The 20,272-nt window shown below is 45.3% G+C and overlaps 1 protein-coding gene and 1 long non-coding RNA gene across 3 annotated transcripts in view; one reads left to right on the top strand and one right to left on the bottom strand.

The window, feature by feature from the left end:
- Positions 1 to 1,094: 1,094 nt before the first annotated feature.
- On the bottom strand, positions 1,095 to 4,024 carry LOC128838692 (uncharacterized). Its single transcript, XR_008445237.1, has 2 exons — positions 3,718 to 4,024; positions 1,095 to 2,969 (listed from the first exon to the last, which is right to left on the bottom strand). It is a non-coding gene; the product is annotated as an uncharacterized LOC128838692 (long non-coding RNA).
- The window catches only part of FRAS1 (Fraser extracellular matrix complex subunit 1), a 292,619-nt gene continuing 275,309 nt past the window's right edge, over positions 2,963 to 20,272 (top strand). For both annotated transcript variants that reach the window (XM_054031084.1, XM_054031086.1), the window contains exons 1-2: positions 2,963 to 3,787; positions 11,612 to 11,643. In XM_054031084.1, coding sequence (XP_053887059.1) covers positions 3,709 to 3,787; positions 11,612 to 11,643 — 111 coding nt within the window. In that variant the 5' untranslated portion in view covers positions 2,963 to 3,708. The remainder of the gene's footprint in view (positions 3,788 to 11,611; positions 11,644 to 20,272) is intronic.

Below are 20,272 nucleotides of genomic sequence, written 5' to 3'. Positions count from 1 at the left end.
GTACCTCTTGGGGGTGGGCGGAAGAGGCAGGGATCCTCTGAAAAAAACAGTATGTATGATTGTATAATTAAAGTCTGTAGCACAGTGCACACACACAAAGGGGCTGAATTAAGGTTGTATCAGCAACCTTAATTCTGGCATTTCCTAACTTTTGAGTGCTTGACTTTGCAACCTTAACATTCCTTTAACGTGACTTTTTGGGATGTTTACACACACACCCACTCCCCCACCCCCAGGTGCTTCCACTAGGCGACCCTAGGCGGTCGCCTAGGGCGGCAGGATTTGGGGGCGGCATTTTGCCATCCCCGGCGGCAATTCGGTCGCGGGGGTCCTTCTGCTCCACATCTTCAGGGTGCTTCGGTGGCGGGTCCTTCACTCGCTCAGGGACCCGCCCTGAAGATGCGGAGCGGAAGGCCCCCCGCCGCCGAATGCTCTGAGGAGGAGCCCTGTTGCCTAGGGCAGCAAAAACCCTGGCGCCGCTCGTGTGTGTGTGTGTGTATATATAAGTTTCAGAGTAACAGCCGTGTTAGTCTGTATCCGCAAAAAGAAGAACAGGAGTACTTGTGGCACCTTAGAGACTAACAAATTTATTAAATTTGTTAGTCTCTAAGGTGCCACAAGTACTCCTGTTCTTCTTTTTGTGTATATATAAAATACCAACAGCACAATATATTCCTTACACTACTCTTGTAACTTAAGCAGAGCCTCCCTTCACAGACATAAACTGAATACTGTAAACAATAAGCAAAGCAAGAACAAACCAAGATTATTAAGACACACAGATTCCACCTCAGAGTGGTAAATATTTACCATTGATATTGGTTGATTGATTCCAGCCTATCATTCTTTGCTTGGCTGTCTGAATAAAACCACCAAGAAGTGAATGCCTAAATGTTCTTCATGAAGGTAGTTCCTAAACAAAAATGTGTTTACTATAACCCTCTTAAAATAAATGACGCCAAATGGAATCTGTATTAATGAGTCAGATGGCTGGTTTGCTGGCCATTACATGCCAACACTTTAACCAATCAGAAGCCAGTGGGGGTTATATATTGTGTGTGGCAAAACTCACATTGACTTCAGTGAGAGGGGGATTGAGTCACACTGCATTCTTTACTATGAGAAATTGCAAAATGCTGCAATGTAATGGTCAGAACTGACGTAACTGTACATTTAAAAAAAAACTTTTTTCCCTTTCACACACACATAGATAGATAGATATAGTTTCCTAGCAAAACCAACAGCATGGCCACAAAAATACATTGTAATTAAACCAAATTCACAAATCCATTTACTTTTAAGAGGCAATTTTCAGATAATTAGGAAGCAGGAAAAATTCATTCTACAAAAAAAATGAATGGGAAAAGCAGACTGCTTTCAGTGCTGGGTTTAGGTAAGGTTCAATATTTATTAAAAATAAATTTGTTGTTAATGTAGTTTTGTTTTAAGCAAACTTGTTTTTGTTTCCTTTGGGCTAGATTTGGCCATGAAAGGGAATGAAGGGGTGGGGGAATCAGAACACTCCTCATTTCAGTGGGACCAGTTGTGGAGCACAGTACTACTCAACCGGAGTAAGGGGATCAGACTCTGGGCCCAAATGATTAAATCTACATCGGTCATTTATTTGGGATAATTGAAATCAAGTCATTGGAATTCAACACTGGCGCAGGATCAGCACCTCCTGCTTTGATAATAAATATCTAGAATTTGCCCTGACATTTATTTTCTGTAAGTACCAGCAGGAGACCATTATTCTATGACAACATTCTGTTCCATTGACATTATCCCTTAAATAGATGTAAAGATGACAGCGCTGTAGATTTCTCAGGAGAGAGTGCAAAACTAACGATTATTCTCTTCATGTCAGAAGTGAAACCTCAGTAAAAGGAAAAGACGCTTTAGATTTAGGCCCTATTGCGCCAGTGAAAATGTAGTACGGTTTTATTATTTATTGAGCACTGGAGAGTGGCCTTGGTGTTGTACAAACAGATATAAGGAGATACAGTCCCTGCCCCCGGGAGTAAGTGAAAACTCCCATCTTGGAATCAGATCCATATGGGCAGACCTGTGTGTGCGTATGGAGCCCTTCTGAATCCATGTCCTGAATGTTAAAACAAGGGGTAGTGTGTAATTAATATTACAATTTAAATGATTATATGGATATATTAATATAAATATTAAGTATTTGTCTTACAGTCCTACCTAGAGGCTCCAGGCAAGATTGGGGTCGCATTGGCCAAGTACTGTACAAACATATCCTCAGAGACAGTGCCAACAAACTTACAATTGAAATAGACAAAGGAGAGGAGGACAGAGTGAGGTAAAGTGATTGTTCAGGGTCACACAGCTGGTCAGTCTCTTGTCTCCTAGTCCAGTGCTTTAGCTACTGGACTATGCTGCCCCAGTATAAGAGCTCAGATTTTTTTTGTTTAAATGCAGGAGTATTCTGCATATGTCACAAAGCACTGGGCGGCTGCTTGCTTAGGGCCAGATCCTGTTTTCTCGGCAGGGCAGTAGCAAAACTCTTTGACTTCAGTGGGACCAGGATCCAGCCCATAGCCCGTGTTACTGGTACTATTAACTTTCTCAGCGGGAGCTGCTCCCTTCCCCCTTCCCGGCCCTGTGGCACTAGTTTGGATCCAGTCTCAGACAAAAGGCGAGCTTGAAAACTCCTGCGGAATGAATAAGGGGATCAGGTTGCTCGCTCTCTCACGTGACTCTCTGCCAGTTCCTTGAGTCCCTGGGTCCATTTTCACACGGCGAGGGGAGGAGCGTCTCGGGCTCCCAGCTCCAGGTTGATTTGGTCATTTTTCTGCAGGCACGTTGCTTTGGGCTCCCTCGATTGCCTCCTTGCAGGTTCTTTTGGTCTTTGCAAAGGCCCCTTTCCGATTACCCCCCCCCGCCTTGCCGCTCACCCCTCTCTCCTCCAAGACAGCGTTGCAGAAGGAGCTTTGCACGGATCTGCTGAGCTGGGGGGGGGAAATAATACACTGTAAGGCTAGTGTGTGTGGTGGGGGGGGGAACAGTGCCACCCCGGCCACCAGCAGCGCTGTTTAATTCTTCTGCTTTTTTCAGCCCTCCCCTGCGCTGGGATCAGCCCAAAGAGCCAGGCTAAGGCAGTGTCTTTGCAGGAGAACGGGGCTGGGCACAGAACTGCAGCACCGGAGAAAGTTTCCCGGGAGGCGAGTGGTTCTGATTTGCCTGCCGGGCTGCTGGGGAGGAAGGGGGCTGCGGAGCAGAGACCCCCCCCCCACCCCCTTTGATGCCTGCCCCTCTGCGCGGAGCTGGGCGTAGCGCTGGTGCCCAGCGAACTTGAAACGCTGCTTTGCAGGCAAGCCTGCCGCGGTGGGTTTCTTCTGCACGGCGGCGCTCGGCGATGGAGGGGTCTCGGGCCGGCCCCAGGGAAGTTTGCAGCGGGATGAATCCGTGACGGGACAACTTTGGGGACCACGCTGCGGATGGGCTCGTGGGAGCAGCTGCTGAACTAAGGACACGCGTCTCTCTTTCCACGCGCGGGGGGCATGTTTGTGCTGCTGGACTCTTGTTACTCACGGGGGGGATTGTAAAACCACCTTGACCCCCCCCTTCCTCCTCCTCCTTCTAATTAATTTAACCGAAGCAAAGGTCTGAAATCGTGCTGAGTTGTGGAGTCTGCTGCAGGAGGGGTTGCTTGCGTGCCCGGCTCCAGAATCGGCTTCGCCTCTCGCAATGGATTACCTGGAAGCGTGGCTCCGGATTGCGCTCCTCTTTGCTGGATTTGCCGTATTGCCTCGGCAGCAGGCGGAGGGTGAGTAAGAAGCGCACCCTTGGTGTACGGGGAGTTACAGGGCGGGCTGAGCGTGTTAGGAATGTTCCCCCCTGAAGATGGCTTTGATCCGGGTTAATTTCCACCCGGTGTGACTGTCCCCGCCGCCGGCACAATGTCATTAAATGTAGTTGCTTGCAAGAATCCCACACTGCATAATTCAGCCGGCGCTCCCAAGGAAGGACTCTCCGGGGCGGAGGGGTTTGCTGGAAGGGGCCCAGGGTTGTGAAATCCATGAAGGCAGAATGGATTGCAGCAAACAGCCCCCCCTCTGCAAGCGAACCGAGCACCCCCGAGCGGGGCTGGGGCGGGAATCCGAGCTGACCTGGGAGATTTGGGGAGCTGAAAGGCGGCAGGCATGTGTGTGTGTGTGTGTGTGTGTGTTAGGAGCGCAATGCGAGCAGGACCCCGGCGTGTGATTGTGCAGAAAGCCCCTCGCTCCCCGGCCGGTTCTCCTGCGGGCCACCTGCTCTGCAGATCCCCACGCGCGGGCCCTCGGGGGACGGGGCAGCGCTGTGTGCACGGTGCAGGACGGAGGGGGTGGCTTTGCGCTCTGCTCCCAGCCCCGGGGTTCGTTCCTTGCTCCGCCAGTTGCGGGAGGGAGCGCTCACCTGGCTGCAAGCCGGGAGAACCCGAGCCCGGGACCCGCCTTCCTTCTCCTGTGCCCGGGGTCTGGCGGCAGGACGAGGCGTGGGGCTGGGCAGCGCGCGGGCTGGGGTCCGAAGCCGCTAGTGCCCCGGGTGAAACTTCTCCGCCTCGCGCCTCTTTCCCACTGGGGGGGGGCTTGCTGCTGCTTGTTGGTCTGTGACCCCCCCGCCCTTCCAGGCCTCTGCCTGTCTTGCACACACTGTCGGCTGTGATGCCCCCAACACATGCATGTGCCCTGGCTCGCTCTCCCTCCAACAGCAATAAAAGACATCACCTCAGTGGTTCTCAACCAGGGGTCCCCTACTCCTGGGGGCACGCAAAGGTCTTCTGTGGGGTCCATCAACTCCGCTAGATATTTGCCTAGATTTGCCACGGGCGCCATAAAAAGCACTAGCGAAGTCAGTGCAAACTAAAATTTCATTCAGACCATGACTTGTTTATACTGCTCTGTAGACCATGCACTGAAATGTAAGTACAAGATTTATATTCCAATTGATTTATTTGATAATTACATGGTAAACATGAGAAAATAGGCACATTTTCAGTGACAGCGTGCCGCGACACTTCTGGATTTTCATGTCTGTATTTGTAAGCAAGTAGTTTTTACGTGAGGTAAAACTTGGGGGAACAAATCAGACTCCTGAAAGGGGTACAGGAGGCTGGAAAAGTTGAGAGCCACTGCCTTACTGCACCCACCCTGTCTCCCTCGCACAATAGGGGGCAGTCTTGCACTGGCAGGCAGGACTGGGGCAATGGGGGAGGGATTTTTTCCAAAGCATCTCAGTGCCTGGGGAGCACATCTCCCCGGAGTAGGGCGCCTATGGTGCTTTTGCACATCCGATCCTCCCTGACCAAACAGGGCCTTTACATCTCTGTGACTGAACTGGCACTTTTGTTCTCAACCCCTCTTCAGCAACGCTCCAGTTACTCTCTGAGCTGCAATGTCTTATCCTTGCTCTTGGCCCAGGAATAAATCATAATACTGAATAACAACAAGTTGAAGAAAATCCACTAGCTATTTCTCAGTTACTGAAGAATGGGTGGGGGAAATGTCAGGTCCAGGTGGGTTTCACATGGTGTGCAGGGTGTGTGTTATTATGCTGAAGGCAGCTGGAACGTTTTGCTGGTGGATTTTACACTGGTTTCTAAAGGGAACGTGCTGTGTAGAAGAGTATGTTCCCTGCTTTCTGCCCCGTCTGCTGGTTATGATTCTTTCCCTCCTCCCCTCTCTGCCTTCATCAGTGTGGAAGTGGAATGGAGGGGTTGCCAGTATCTGGTAGTGCGATAATACTCCATAGCTGCTTTTCTCCATGCTACATGCCACTTTGCATAGCATTACTGCCATTTTGCATCCTTCCGTGCCACACAATGGAGGGGAAATAGATGACCCTACGCGTGTGAAATTTAGAAGTTCCTTTAGGAACCACAACTCTGACTTTCATTAACATTTAAACCATAGTGATTCATTAACTTAAGCTTTATTGAACTTAATACGCTCAAGGTTCTTAATCAATAACAATAAGTGATCTCGGTCAATAGGTAGAATCTCCCAAGTCACTTAGGAGCCTATGTTCCATTGAAAGTCCCTGAGACTCAGTTTACTTAGGCACTTTGGAAAATGTGAGCTGCCAGCAATAGTTATTGTCGTCAATAACAGCGACTTTTTACTAGTTAATAATAGGTGTGGGTGTGTTAGTTGAAGAGCAGCATTGTCAGGTGTGACATCAGATAATTGTGTGTGTGAAATTACGAGTGAAGCACCCTCCTTCCCCACAACAACAATCTTGATAGAGCACAATATAAACATCCCTGAGTTTAGGGGACCCAACACAAAAGTGACGATGAGTTTGGGTCCCCCCCCCCCACCAACGTGGTTCAGTATGTGAGTGAGAATATATTCCTTCAGGTGCAGGGAGACACTTTCCTTTCATCTGTGTTGGGTTTAGCAGAAGATCATTCATCTAAAAGGCCATTGGGTAACTTGGAAATGCAGGCAAAACTCCTATAAACTTGAATGAAAAATACATGATACACACATATTATATAGTATCAGAAGAGCCCTGCAAATCCATGGATATCTGCTTTATATCCACGGATCATTTTTGCAGGTTGCGGATGGCTGCAGATCCAAATTTTATATCTGAAGTGCTGCAAATTTGTGGTTGTCCGCGGATCGAATGCAGATACAAATTTTGTATCCGCGTGGGGCTCTAAGTATCAGGGCGCACTCTCGGTGACTGCCTTGAGGACAGGCTAGTTCAGTAGTAGGAAAGTTGGCAAAAATGTAGCTAGAACATCTTTGAAAATCTGTGTATGTCAAATCATATGCAGTACGGGATGAACACAAGTGTTTGAAGAGGACTGTCTCCCATTACAGTTTGTGAGCAGGTGGAATATACCTTTGCTTTAGTTAGGAGAGAATCAGACTTCATGTGTTTTCCTTTGCAGTCGTTAAGACGCATGTTTGTTGCTGCCGAGGAGCTAGTGTGGTCAGGTGAATAGAACATCAGGAGAGGTAGATTCTAAGCCCTCCACTGCCCTGTTGTGTGGTCTTGGGCAAATCAGAGTGGGTTTTAAGGGTTGAAGTTGTCATCATTGGGCTTCTCAATTTTTAAAAATAAATTAAAATAAGTAAGACACAACTGTAAAGTGGAAAATGGTAGAGCAAGGGAATAATCATATGCAGGAAAGTCTCTCTCTCTCTCTCTCTCTCTCTCTCTCTCGGTGGTGAGTGCTTCTAACAAAACCATTATAAACGGACAAACTGGAAAAACTCCCTGGGCCTGGCTGCCTGTTACAGTAATGCCCCTTTACACCGCAGTGGCTATGTAAAAGGGCCGTACAGAAGGTGTAAATGGAATCTTGTAACTTGAACGTATTGCCAGAGTGATGTAAAGAGATCTGAGTGGAACTGCAAATCAAATCCAGTGTCTTGACCTTGAATCCAGTTCTATGTCCCCTGGGTGAGGGAATCTTCCCAAGCCTTTCTCTCCACTCTGAGTCCAAAGTCACAACCCTGAGGACCTGACCCATTTCCTATTCACATCAATGGGAACACAGCCAGTTGACTTTAGTGGATCTTTGGTTGGGTCCTTATGCCCTTTCCCCTGACCAAAGGAAAATAATCCCTTACTTGCTAAGGACCAGTATATGTCTTTGCAATCGGTTACACCTGGGTTAAAGACCAATTCAATAGGTAATTCTCAGTTTTCCCACTTTACTGTAGACCCAAGGTTTGTTGTGCAATTTTGCTTCATCTGTTTTTAAAGGCATCTTCTGTACCAGACAACCAAGTTCTGTTAATCCCTTGGGTGGTTCCTTAAGGCTGTTGTCACTGCATTCTTTTTTTCTTTTGTAATTTCTTGTCACATCTTTAGTAGCTAGATGTGCGCAGCTGTTTGAAGAGGACTGTCTGCCAGAAAAATCAATAAAAGAACTGTCATTCAGTTCATCCATGATTTCATTCCCCGGCCCCATTTTTTGACTTATTGAGATAGTATGTTTGAAACTGTACCTCACCAATCATTTGCTTGGGTAACCTTTCTCTTTCATTATTGTCAGTGTCAGTGATCAGCACTAGGGTATTAACGGTGAGTGAATGACGTTATACATCAAAGTATTTGGGATGTGCTTGCTATTCAGAATAACCGTGATATAGACACTTCAAAACACACTCAATATCATTGAGAAAGTCTAGGTGTAGAGAAACCTTAATGAGAAATCACCAAAAGAAATGTATGAAATAACGCCATTTGTGTCAAATTCCATTCTCAGATAGGTGTGATTTCAGTGGTCACATGAGCGGATCTGTGGGTGGAATGTGACCCTTGGTGTGTAGTATGATTTAAGAACTGGAATTCAAGCAAACTTTTAAAGTGCTAACATTTTTGATGTATTTAAATATATTTGTTTGTATATTTACCGTGCCTTCAGTTTTTCAATGGGAGCCAAGCACACCAATCCAAGGATGGATTCTGGCTTTAAGCGTAAGATCTTACTTATGAAGAGAGAACTAGAATCTTGCCATCATGTAGCCTTCGGTGACACTGGAAGAAGAGAATAAACAATCCCCCTAATGCATAATGGACCAAATCTTGGAAATCCTCATTCATGCAAAACATCCATTTAAGTTAATGGGAGGTTCGCCTGGGTATGGACCACAGTATCTGATCCTGCTAAGAACATGAGAGGTTAGCTGTTCTGACTCACTAAGCAATAAGACTAGGATAAGGAAGGACAATTGCATTAAAGGATATTTATCATTCAGTAGCTGATGCAGGAATCAGTTACTGGGGGGGACGGACCCTTTCTGTATACGAGGGTTTTTCTTAATTGTCTAGAAGCCCCTCTAAAGTTGTGTTTTTCTACCAGTGAAATGATGCAACTTTTCAATCCATGCCTTAAAGTACCGGTAGTTCCCATTTCAAGGCAAGTGGGACAATGAATATTGGAGAGGGAGAGAGAGATTCATCTGTATCCAAAGCACTTGATTACATAAAAAAGCTACAAACCTAAACTTGCCCATTCTCGTTTTCTCCACAATGCTTTTGGTTTACTGAAAACGCTTGGGAGGGCTGTCCGTTTTCCCTACCTCTTGCACGGGGGACCTGCCTCCTAAAGCAGTGTCTTGGTACACTGGACTGGTTATTTGGGAGTATCTGCCTTCTTACAGAGATTCATTCTGTCCTTTATTTTATTGCGTATGGTAGCAGACTCCTCTCCTGCCTTTCTTGATTGCTGTCTCTGCACTTGACCTCTGGATGAGAAAGCAGGCAAGTAGTTTCCTGCAAAGCTAATGCTCATGACACTTTATCAATGATCTGGCAGGGGTATAGCAGAAGCCAGTGCCCAACTGGAGACCAACTGCTAGGCTTTCCCAGATGCCTTCTTTGTTTCTGTGTTCTCCACTCTGCTGAACAAGACTCCTGTGTCTGCTGGCAGCCAGAATTCCCTGCTCTGCATCCAGCCTGGCCGTCCCGTGTGCCAGCAGGTTAGATCACAACCTTGGTTTGGTTTGGTTTTTCCCCCCGCTGCTGAGCATGTAGCCAGTTGTTTTACATCCCTTCAGACTTACTGGTGTCACGTTTTAATTTTGATTAAACCAGCCTTGTAAATAATGTGCTTAATAGCCTGCGCCTGCTTCCAGAGAAGCCCAGGGGCTCTTTCCAATGGGGGCAGAATTGAGTCCTGAATGTGCAGTTTTCAAACCTATCATGATGCATGTTAGGGACAAGCTGAAAACCCACTACATTTTATATAAACTGCCTAAACACCAGATGAGTTTTATTATAGGTAGATGCGTATGAAGGTGTTCTGGCTTGACGGCAAGTTAATGAGAAGGAATACAATTTTGTGGAGGTTGCCAACTCAAGGGATTAAAAGTGGGATATGAAGCGTTCACCTCTAGGTCGCTAATTCAGTCAGGCCAGGAAGCTGTCACTTTCTGATGTTTGGCTTGTGTGAAAGGTACACAATGCTGGGTGCGGTACCAGGACCCAGATAGATAAGTGAAAGGAGTTCATTTTGTCTGTCCTGTGCCTAGTGGATGGGTGTCCATGTTACAAAAACTATCACGAGGGGAGACACCAAACTGGTAGGTCAGTTTGCTGGCAGTGTCAATGGAGAAACCAAGGAATGCCCTGGCATAGAAACTAAACTACCCTCCCCATCGGGGCAGGTCCCTCCTGGTCAGGTTTGAGGCCCATTGGCTCAGTGGGGGTGAACTTGTTGCGCATCATGTCTGTGCTCTCTGGTGCTGGGCTGTTTTGACCTCAGCTGGAAAGATGGACACAGCCATACGAGGAGGCCTTCCTGAAGGAACAATGTTGGCCCACTATTCAGTCAGAGGAAAGGCCATGAAAACAGATGTGCTAAGAGGGGGCGGGGTCAAATGTGTAAGAGTTTGAGAGAGACAAGGTGGGTGAGGAAATTAATACAGTATCTTTTATTGGACTGCCTTCTGTTGGTGGAGGAGACAAGCTTTACAGCAACAGAAGTTGGTCCAATAAAAGATATATCTTCACCTCTTCCCCCTCCCCTCTTTTCTTGGGATCAACACGGCTGTAACAACACTGCAAACGATAAAAGCTTGCCAGTGGGCAGTGCCAAGCAGAGTACCTCAGACAGCACCCTAGAGAGATCGGGGGAGTCAATAGATGTCACCTGAGGCAGTCTGCTTGAATGGGTGAGATAATTGCCTCTCCCAGGCAGTACATCAGACATGACTATCCAAGGGTGGTGTGGGACTATATTTTGGATCGATGGCACATTTCTTGGCAGATAGACAACTTACTGCATCCCCCAGCCCAGTGGTTCTCCTGTGTGGTCCAAGCAGCATGCAGCTGCATCCCGTGTGACAGTCTCAGGACCATACAGGTAGTATATATATTGAATGGAAGCGGCCCACATAACGCATAGAGAGCTGCATATGCAGTCCACAGTGGTAAATAGGTACCAAAAGAGCCTCCTTCATTATAACAGGACATTGTGGTCACGGGCAGTTTAACTGACATCCCTCCAGGTGTGGCTTCTTGAGCTCCCCATCTTGCCTCGGTGGAGCTCAAGAACAAACAGCATGCCAGCTGGTTATGGCCTGCCCTCTTTATCCTCTTGATGGTGGACGGATGTGCTTGATGTCTCTGGATGCTGCTGCCGTGATAAAGTGGCTACATCACTTACCCCATTCTAATTCGTTGTTTGTGCTGCCAGAGGCCATATGCTAGAAAAAGCACAAAGGAGACAGCCCCACCGTTGCTGAGAGCACTCTGTCATCGAGCTTCTGCCTATTGGATTTGAAGGTGGCCAATGCCAGGAGGAGGTGAACAAGGAGGTGCTAGGACTGAATTGAGTTTTCGATGGAGTGATTGAGCAAGTGATGGATTGATAGAACTGCATTGTCTTAAATCAAATAGAAAAAGGACACAAAACATTTGGATAGTGTAAGTAGCTTATAATGTGAAACCACACAGTCATAACAACATTTCCTATTCTATATTTGGTTGCCTTTTGTATTGGCATCCCTAAAAAAACCCCTAGTGACATTCAGGGGAATTGTGGCTGCTCAAAGAATGCAAGGTCAAGTTCTTTTGAAGCTCTGGTTTATGGGTGAGTCTATTAATATCAGCTTCCTTCTAATCCATTTTCTTTTTGGTCCTACAGGTGCTTGTGTCTACCAAGGCTCGTTGTTTGAGGTAGGTGAACCTTAATATGTTTCCTGGTTACATTGAGGTTGATAGGCTGCACTTGTGGCACTGACAAAACTTGTTGAGTCATATGACTTCCGTGGCACAAATGGTAGTGATGCTTTCATTAATATGCAATGGGGTGAAATCCTGGCCCCGCTGAAATCCATTGCAAAATTCCTATTGACTTCAGTGGAGTCAAGATTTCACCCATGGTCTTTGTCAACCCAACCAGGCTACTGTTGAGCAAGACTCCGGGCATGTTTACAAATCTGGCTCTTTGTTTGTCCTGTGCATTTTAAACAATGTGATTCAGGAATGTGCAAAACAAGACAGGCCAGCTAGTGTTGTCTAAAATCTTCCTGTATATTCTGCAGGTATTTGATGTTTTGCTACGAGTGATGATTGTTTAACACTTTTCTTCTGGAAAACTTCATATTCATTGTGTGCTGTGACTTCTCCGTTTTTAAACTAAAAGTATGACTTTTGCATTTTTTTGCTGTGACAAAACCATGATTTCTCCATTTGATTGTCATTTTTCACAATTGTAAATAATCCACCTTAATCATTGGGCAGATATGTGACGTTGGGAATCTCATGCAAATAGTACTTTTCCATACGATACTTGGCTGTCTCAATTTGATACTCAAACAGTAAAAATAAATTGACAAGAACATTGGTCCTGAAGTGCTTACACACAGGCGTGCTATCACAACGAAACTACACAATGATTTGTTGTTGTAGAATCTAACGTCGTGTGCATCATGTTTATTTATTAGCTAGATTGGGTTTATATGTTTTCTTTCCCTGAATACCCCCCTCCAGCAAAGTTACTGCAGTGTCTTTGGAATCTATAACTATTGTATAACCTCAAGTTCTATAGGAGTTGGGTTCTTTTTCCCTTCCAACCTTGACTTTGACCCTTTTAAAGTTCTCCTGCACAAAGGGGGAAATGAAATGGAATTGATTTACACCACCGTGTCTTTGGTGGATGGCTTGGTGAAAAGCCGAAGCAGATTTCGTTCATTTGTTTCTGTTAATAATACACCGTGGAGCATCACAGTGTTTTAAAGGAGATTGAAAAGTCTGTCTACACTCCATCAACTCTAATAAATTGTGTGGCAGATCATTCTCTTCTAAACTCATTTTATCTCAATAAAGACTGTAATATAATGAAACTAAGGGGTTGGGAAATAAGATGCTCATCTATGTCACCGCATGATGATGACGTGTGTGACATTTACAATTCAAATTTTTTTTTTTTGGCTTTGTACTCTTGTCTAAATGATGGAGGAGTTGATGTAGATGCAGACTAAATTGAAGGTGGTTTTTGTTTAAATTATAGAAATTAAGGGTCAGTTATGGAAACCCTTATTCACTTTAAGTAATTCCTTACTCAGTATGTTGATGTCAGTAGGATACTACTCGGGGTGTGTAAAGGTATACAGATCTTAAAGCAGCTTTGATTAAAAAAAAAATGCTTCACTGGGGAAAAAACTCCTATATTTTGTTTGGCTTGAGAACTGCACACGTGTGTAGTCATTCTGTAGTGTAACCTTCATGGAAATATCACTATGAAGAAGGAAAAAAGTATATTAGCATTGTACTGGTGTTGGTATTTTTCAACATGTTACTACTTGTAGAAAAATACCAGGTCAAGTTATAGGGTTAGTTATAACCAGGTCAAGATGTGTGCTAACAAGACATACGCTGCCTGGCAACATTGCAAGGGAGAAAGACAAGCTGCATGCTGTTTTTTGGATTCTTTCAGAATCCCAGTTTGTTTAAAAGCAATATGATATTGTTTGTAGTAGCTCCCACAGCATGCAAGGTGCTTTCTGAACACAGCTGGAGACAACAGCAACTTTCACATTGTGAGTGCTACTAAGGACAAAAACTATAAGACAATAATAGTAACAATTGCTGAAATCCTTGCCCTGAGGAACGTATAACTTAAAAAGACAAAGATACACTAAGGATGGGAGAGAAGGATGAAATCTACAAGTGACGTAATCAAGAGGAGGATGGGCACCCGACTTATTTCTTTGCTTTGTTGTTGGAGCTGCCTGAACAGAAATGTGTGCCCATCCACGGCCTCACTGATACCAGTGGAGCTCCTCACAGGCACAGGGGCACCGTTAACATCAGCGAAGCTCTGAATGGATGCAGAGCTCCACCCATTGCAGGGTCCAAATCCCTCCTCCCTGCCTTCTTCCACACATGGCTCTCGCTTGTTTTTCTCCCACCTTAGTTTCCAGATACCACTCCAACGCCCTTAAGCACTTCCCTCCCAGCACTGGCCGTCTCACTCCAAGCAGTTCACTCATGAAATAGGTAGATGATTAGTCAGCTAGTTTCTTGTAGGTATTGTGACTTAAGTGGTCTCGAGGAGGCATTTAAGGAAGTGCATTATCAAGAAATTGATTATTTTGCTGCAGCTGTACCTGCGTCCTAAGCGTCTCTGGCTGTGTACAGGAGCCACTGCTGAAAAGAGAAATTCTATGCAGAGAAAGCATTTGGATAGGTTTCCCCCCACCCCAGGGGGGAAATCAAGGAAAAGTCTAATTACATTATTTCCTTCAGAGAGGGATCGCTCCAAACCTGCAAAATCTCATAGAAAACAGAATTTTTCAGCCATTTCCAAACTTGAGGCTAATATTTGTAACGAATGGTAGCTCTTCAGTTTGAAAAAATAGCTCTGCATTAAGGATAGTGCCTAGAGAGAGGCTGTCGTCTTTCATCGATTTGTACATCAACCATTCTTATTTTAAGACTTCTATCCATAAGAGTCTCCAATGGTACAGTGTGCCTGAGACTAGCAAACACTGCTTTTTTTTTTTATCGGTTGTTGTACACATTAATAAACAGTGTCACTTGCAGCCTTCTAAAGCTATAGAGCTCTTTTACAAGCCTTAACCATCTATATAACATTTCTCGGAGGGTGGATGGGGGAAAAAAGGCATAAAGGTTAAATGGCTTTCTTGAGATGACAGTGGGAATTAGAACTCAGGAGTGCACAGTTTACAGTCCTGTGGTCAGAGACCTAGACCAGACCTCTGTGAAATATTCCAATTGATTTGAGTTACCCCTATACAATATACCTGAACGTACGAATATTTTGCACAAGTTCTGCAGCAGTAGAAAAATAGCACAAACCCTGTTCTTTATTAGTTGTTGTGAATTACTCAGGAGATTTCATTTTTTTTAACTTGATGAAAACCATTTGTATGTCAGTGGATTTACAATATTTTATTAGGTTTTCTGCATATTCAAAGCAGTACTGTTTGACAAGCAATAACCAGAAGTAATATAGTAAAGGTACAAAGAATGCCATTTTCTTGGCATCTTACATGTAATTACAAGCAAAAATAAAAACAGATCTGGCAGCAGCAGATTATATGGGAGACGTACAACAATATATGGAATAAAATAGTATTTGCTATCTAAAAAGTGGCTCCTATTGTCCATCCAAGAACTTGTAGTGGGAAGGGGAAATTCCCAGCAATGTGAGGTAATGAAACTAGTATTTATTAACCCTCTCTTGTAGCTGTAGAAAGCTCTATATCTTAATTGCATACAGTCAATAGACCCAGTCAGTGCTACATAAATCAACTGTCTGTGCTGTCCCAGTCCTGAAGATAAAGATGCATATAACAAATCTGAAACCCCAAGGTGAAGATAAACCATTGCAATTCAGTCTGTTAATCTTTCATTAACACTCCCAAAGAATGATTGTCATCTCCGGACAGGAACGTTTTGTGAGCCAAATTCTGAACTGTTATCCTGGTGTAAATCTGGAGCAGCTTCACTGAAGTCAGTGGGGATGTCTTTCAGCTGAGGCACTGGATTGGGTCTTCAGGAGATCTGGGTTCAGGTCTTGGCTCTGCCACAGTCGTCCTATGTGATCCTGGACCCTTTTTTGCCTCAGTTTCTCTCCTTTCCCACAGATCTTCAGCCTTCACGGAAGGTCTAGCTCTGCCTATTCTCTGTACCTTGACCATTGCTTTCCTTGGTGCTGCTGTCGGTCTCTATGACGACCACAGGCGGCACCAGTGGAACTGTGCTCACCAGTGGCCCTCTCACATGCTCTGTTGTGTGCTGGTTCTGACCCATACCACTTGGAGATGTGGTGTGTGCAGAATCAATAATTCATCGAACAGCAGTGCACATTTGTGCTGCCTATACAAATAACTGGCTCGGTTTAGTTAGTGGGCAGTCCCCATCTGGACTGGAGCACCGTTTAATGGGAATCCTGGAATTGTCTAAGGGGCTTATGGGTATGTGTCCTGGGTTTTTCATCCTTGTGAAACAAACATGCTTACCCTGGTACAGGTGGAATATTTTTATGAGTCGGGGAAAAAATGCTCTCCTAGGAAACCTTCCCACTCCCTGTAATTAAATTCCTGAAACTGTTTTGCAAGAGGGAGGAAGGATTATTTAAAAAAGCAGGGAACACCATCAGTCTAAGTCTGTAATTTTTCCCACCCCCACCCTGTTGGTATTGGTTATCTTGGACTTCTGCTGTGTGGTGAAAGCATGTTTGACGTTGCTTGGAATTTTACTGACTCTTTTCTTCTAACTCTGTAATCAAGATGAAGGGGCAGGAAGCGGGGCAGGTGGAACTTAGAGCATTTTTAAAGAAAAACAGGAACAGACTGACAATTATTTCTCTCGAAGGCAGTGAGGCCTCTTGCAGATACAACAGCTGGGAAAGTGACCTTAATTACTTGAAGATGGCACAGACAGGAGGGAGACTGAGGGCGGAGGCTGATAGTAGCATAGAACAATCTGAGTGTTTATGGGTGAATAGATTCAGGTTGAAAACAGGTCTGTAATTACTACATGACAATAGGAATCTAAAATATACACTTTTTTTCTTATTCTGCTTTTGTTTATTGGAGATTAGAATGTAAATGCTAACCAGTGTATGATCGTGTATAAGCAGTGCTTCTAGTATAAGTTATTGATTACTAATATTGCAATAGCACCTAAAGTACTCAGATGAGATGGGGGGTCCCCTTTGGACCAGCAGTTATACAAACACATGGCAAGAGACAATCTCTTACCTGAAGAGCTTACAGTCTAAACAGACAAGACAGACAGAGGCTGTGGAAGAAGAAAGGATTGTTATCCCCCATTTTACAGATTGGAAACTGAAGCACGGAGAAATTAAGTGACATGCCCATGATCACAGAGGAAGACTGAGCTGGGGATTGAACCCTGATCTCTTGAGTCCTAGCACAGTTTTTTAACCACAAGCTTCCTCTCTGGGGTGTATATTTGTCCCTGCAATATGTACTCTCAACCCCGTTAGCTTTATGGGAGTATTGTATGTGTGTTGAGGGGAGACTGTTCCGTAAGGAACGGACTTTTAATTCAATTTTAATTTCTTTAACTAGTCACTTGGATCATTTTCTGAACCAGAACTGTATAGTACTCTGAGATCAGCTGGTCATCAAATGCCAAAATCTGTATTGCTTTTTGGTGTTAATGAAACCAGCGACAGATACAGGCTACAGATCATATTGCAGCATTTATTGAGCGTCCTTACGGTAGAACAGGGTTATCTATTGAAAACAATTACTCCTCTGAAAGATCTGGTCGTTGTCATATTTCACTGCATAGCAAGGCTGTCTTTTGTAAAGATTTATACGAGGCTGAGATATAGACGTTAGTGTAAGTGAATATAGAATAGAGCCTGGAGGGTTAGTTAAGAAGTGGGGAAGAAAAGTATAATGAGTCTGCAGCCAACAGAAACCAACAAAAAACCCAAATTCATTACCGTACAGCAACTCGGCAGTAACACAGCTTTGTACGTGATCCCTGCATAGTTGCATTCATCAAGGCAGCAAGATGTGTGACCTAGCTGTTGTGTTCCTATGTTTTGTATACGATTTATTTTTACAGCATATGAAAAATAAAGCTAAAGCAATGAAGTATAATGGCTAAGGGGGATTGCGAACTCAGTGGGAAGAATATTAAGTGGGAAGAGTAGGTGCTTCTCTGCATGCTATGAGGACAGCAGAACTTATACCAGGTACGCTGACGTGCTTGTTTCAGCAGGGGGTTTGTGTGTGTGTGTGTGTTTGTTTTGACTGTCAGCAGGCTTTTCATATTTGTGTGTCATTCAAATATGGGCAGTGTTCAACCTGTACCTACAAAGACATATCTATATGTCTTTTCTTTACCATGTGCCTCATTCTGTCTATCCATTTCTGGACTGGATGTAATCAGGCTGGATGCAAATAGTAAATGAGGTTGGCATTACAGGTATTTGAGAACTAAATTCTCCAGCTGGAATCACAGAATCTGAACAGCCAGCAACGATAGGGAAAGGCAGGAAATAAAATAGCCGACTGCCTCAGTTCCTGGATTTGAACGCTAGGGATGGTTCTCATCCTCAGAGATCTGTTGTGAGCGTTGATCATTTAATATAATACTGAACTCATTAGAGCACAATAAGTGCACAGTGTGCTTCACAGAAATAAAGTCAACTCGGGTCCAGATTCTTGGCCACACTGTAGCTGCTTTGCAGCAGTGTGTCAGTGCAAAGCAGCCACCGCTGCCGACTCCACGGGTGCTCTGGGGCTCAAGCACCCACCAAAAAAAAAAAAGGGGGGGGGTGCTCAGCACCCACAAGGCCTGATTAATCTTTTGTGGGCCCCAACGCCCTGATCATGGCCTGTGAAAGCAGCCATGGACCTGCTCCTCTGGCCCGTGGAGGATTCCTCCAGTGAAGAGGAATTCTGTGGTGTAGGGTAGCTATAGCAGGTACTGATCCCAGCTACTCCCCTCTCAGTTCCTGGTGTAATATGCATGCCCTAGAGGTGTTCTTCTTTACTGAGAGGAATGGGCTGACAGCTGGCTAGCCCTGGGTTCTGGAGGAGGGGAGTAAAAATGACTTTCCTGCCTTTCCAGCCCCCCCAAATAAACACCCGTTGCTGCCAGGGACAGCTCAGATGCACCCCAGGATCTGGACCAGGGTAGCTTGCTCAGAGAGCTTACAAGGAGGGGGGGGGGTAACATCAGATAGAGATGATGTGCAACAAAACCAAACAAATCACGTGTTGTCTGGGTGTGTCTTTGTTTTTTGAAAATAGGGCAGGAATTGATGGTGTTGGAGTGAAAGTCAGCTGGGTGGAGATACCGTGACTGCAGGGCAGATAGTGAGTTTGAGGGGGGTGGGTAGGGTGCATGGAGGATACAATGACTGCAGGCTGTGAGCTCTGAGGGGAGGAGTGACGGAGCAGTCTGTGGCTGCTTGGTGAAGGGGTGAGGTAGGAGTGTGCGTCTGTGTGTAAGATGGGATAGCAAGAATGCTGATGGGGGAAGAAGACCAGGAGCAGCAAGGCAGGAAAGTGGGCAAAGAGTAAGGCATGAGAGGTGGGTCAGGGACACGTAGGGCCTTGATAGTGGGGATGAGCAGTTTGAACTTGATGCTGAAAGACAAGAAGGCAGGGACGGTCAGAAGAGTTTGTGGGTATGGGGGAGGCTCAGGATTAGGACAGATGCTGCCAGCAGGTAGGAAGCAGCAGGGAAAGAGGTGAAGAGAAAATGTGTTCGAGCAAGAGGGTGATGGGGGATGAAGTGAGCAGATGGAACAAGGGGAAGAGGTGCAATTAGTGGGAGCGGATGAGATGAGTGCGGGGAGAGATGGGAAGTGATGGTGAGGAGGAAGAGAGCAGAGAGGTGGAAAGAAGGGAGAGGTAGCCAGAAGAACAGCGGAGAAGAAACTAGCAATTAGGGCCAATGAGCTGGCAAAACAATTAAGCAGTGATGGCAGTGAACCGACAGTTGGTGTGCAGTTAAAAGCAATGAACTGGCAATTAACACTCAACAGACGTAGTGACCAGACAATTGATAATCAAATAATAGTCAGTACGTAAGCAAAGAACAGGACGCTCATAAGCAATCCTATAAAGTGGCCAGTAGCGAAGTAAAGAGCAAGGCAACAAAAATACTTGTTAGGGGCCTGGAGCAAGTAGGTGGCTGTTGAGGTGTGTCTGGGCATCCCACAGGATAAAACTAGGTCTGAGGTAAATGTTAATGGCCCTCTTTCTGCCTTTGCAGGATCGGGGCCATAGATTGTAACATACTTTGAAGACAGATTGTGCTATGTAAGTGTGAAGTGTAATTCAGTACTATTATGTCTACTATTTGCAGCTCTTCTTTTCCAGTATTGTCTGTGACTAGTGCAATAAGAAATTGCATCTGACCCAGCCGGGCTTGGCCAATACTTGGTGCATCCATTTCTCAAGTTAGGGTTACGCTATTTCCTGCACAGACCTCGCAAACATGGCTTTTAGGCTGCGGCATGCTATGTCAGCTAGACTATGGCGTACCTCTGTCCACAGACCGTTGTGTGACACACCTTTTGCTACGTTGGGAGATGGATTAGGGAGTAGGGCAGTCTCTTTGTGTCTTCTCATAAATGATCTGAAACAACTAAATAAAATGACTTCTTCCCTTTCCCATCATGCCACAGTGCATATATGATTCTCTCTTCTGGCTAGATGGGATGGGAGGGACCATATATGAATCCTGCACTTCCTGAGTTTTAGTTGGCACTGTTTTCAGCTAAGGTCCTGTCTACACTGGCCTCTTGAAGAGCGTGGTTCTGCTTTGAAAGGTGACTGTG

The sequence above is a fragment of the Malaclemys terrapin genome, chromosome 5 (genome assembly GCF_027887155.1).
Source record: "Malaclemys terrapin pileata isolate rMalTer1 chromosome 5, rMalTer1.hap1, whole genome shotgun sequence".
In the NCBI taxonomy this organism is placed as follows: Eukaryota; Metazoa; Chordata; order Testudines; family Emydidae; genus Malaclemys; species Malaclemys terrapin.
Note: the sequence above shows the minus strand (reverse complement) of the source record. Positions and strands in the feature narration are given on the sequence as shown.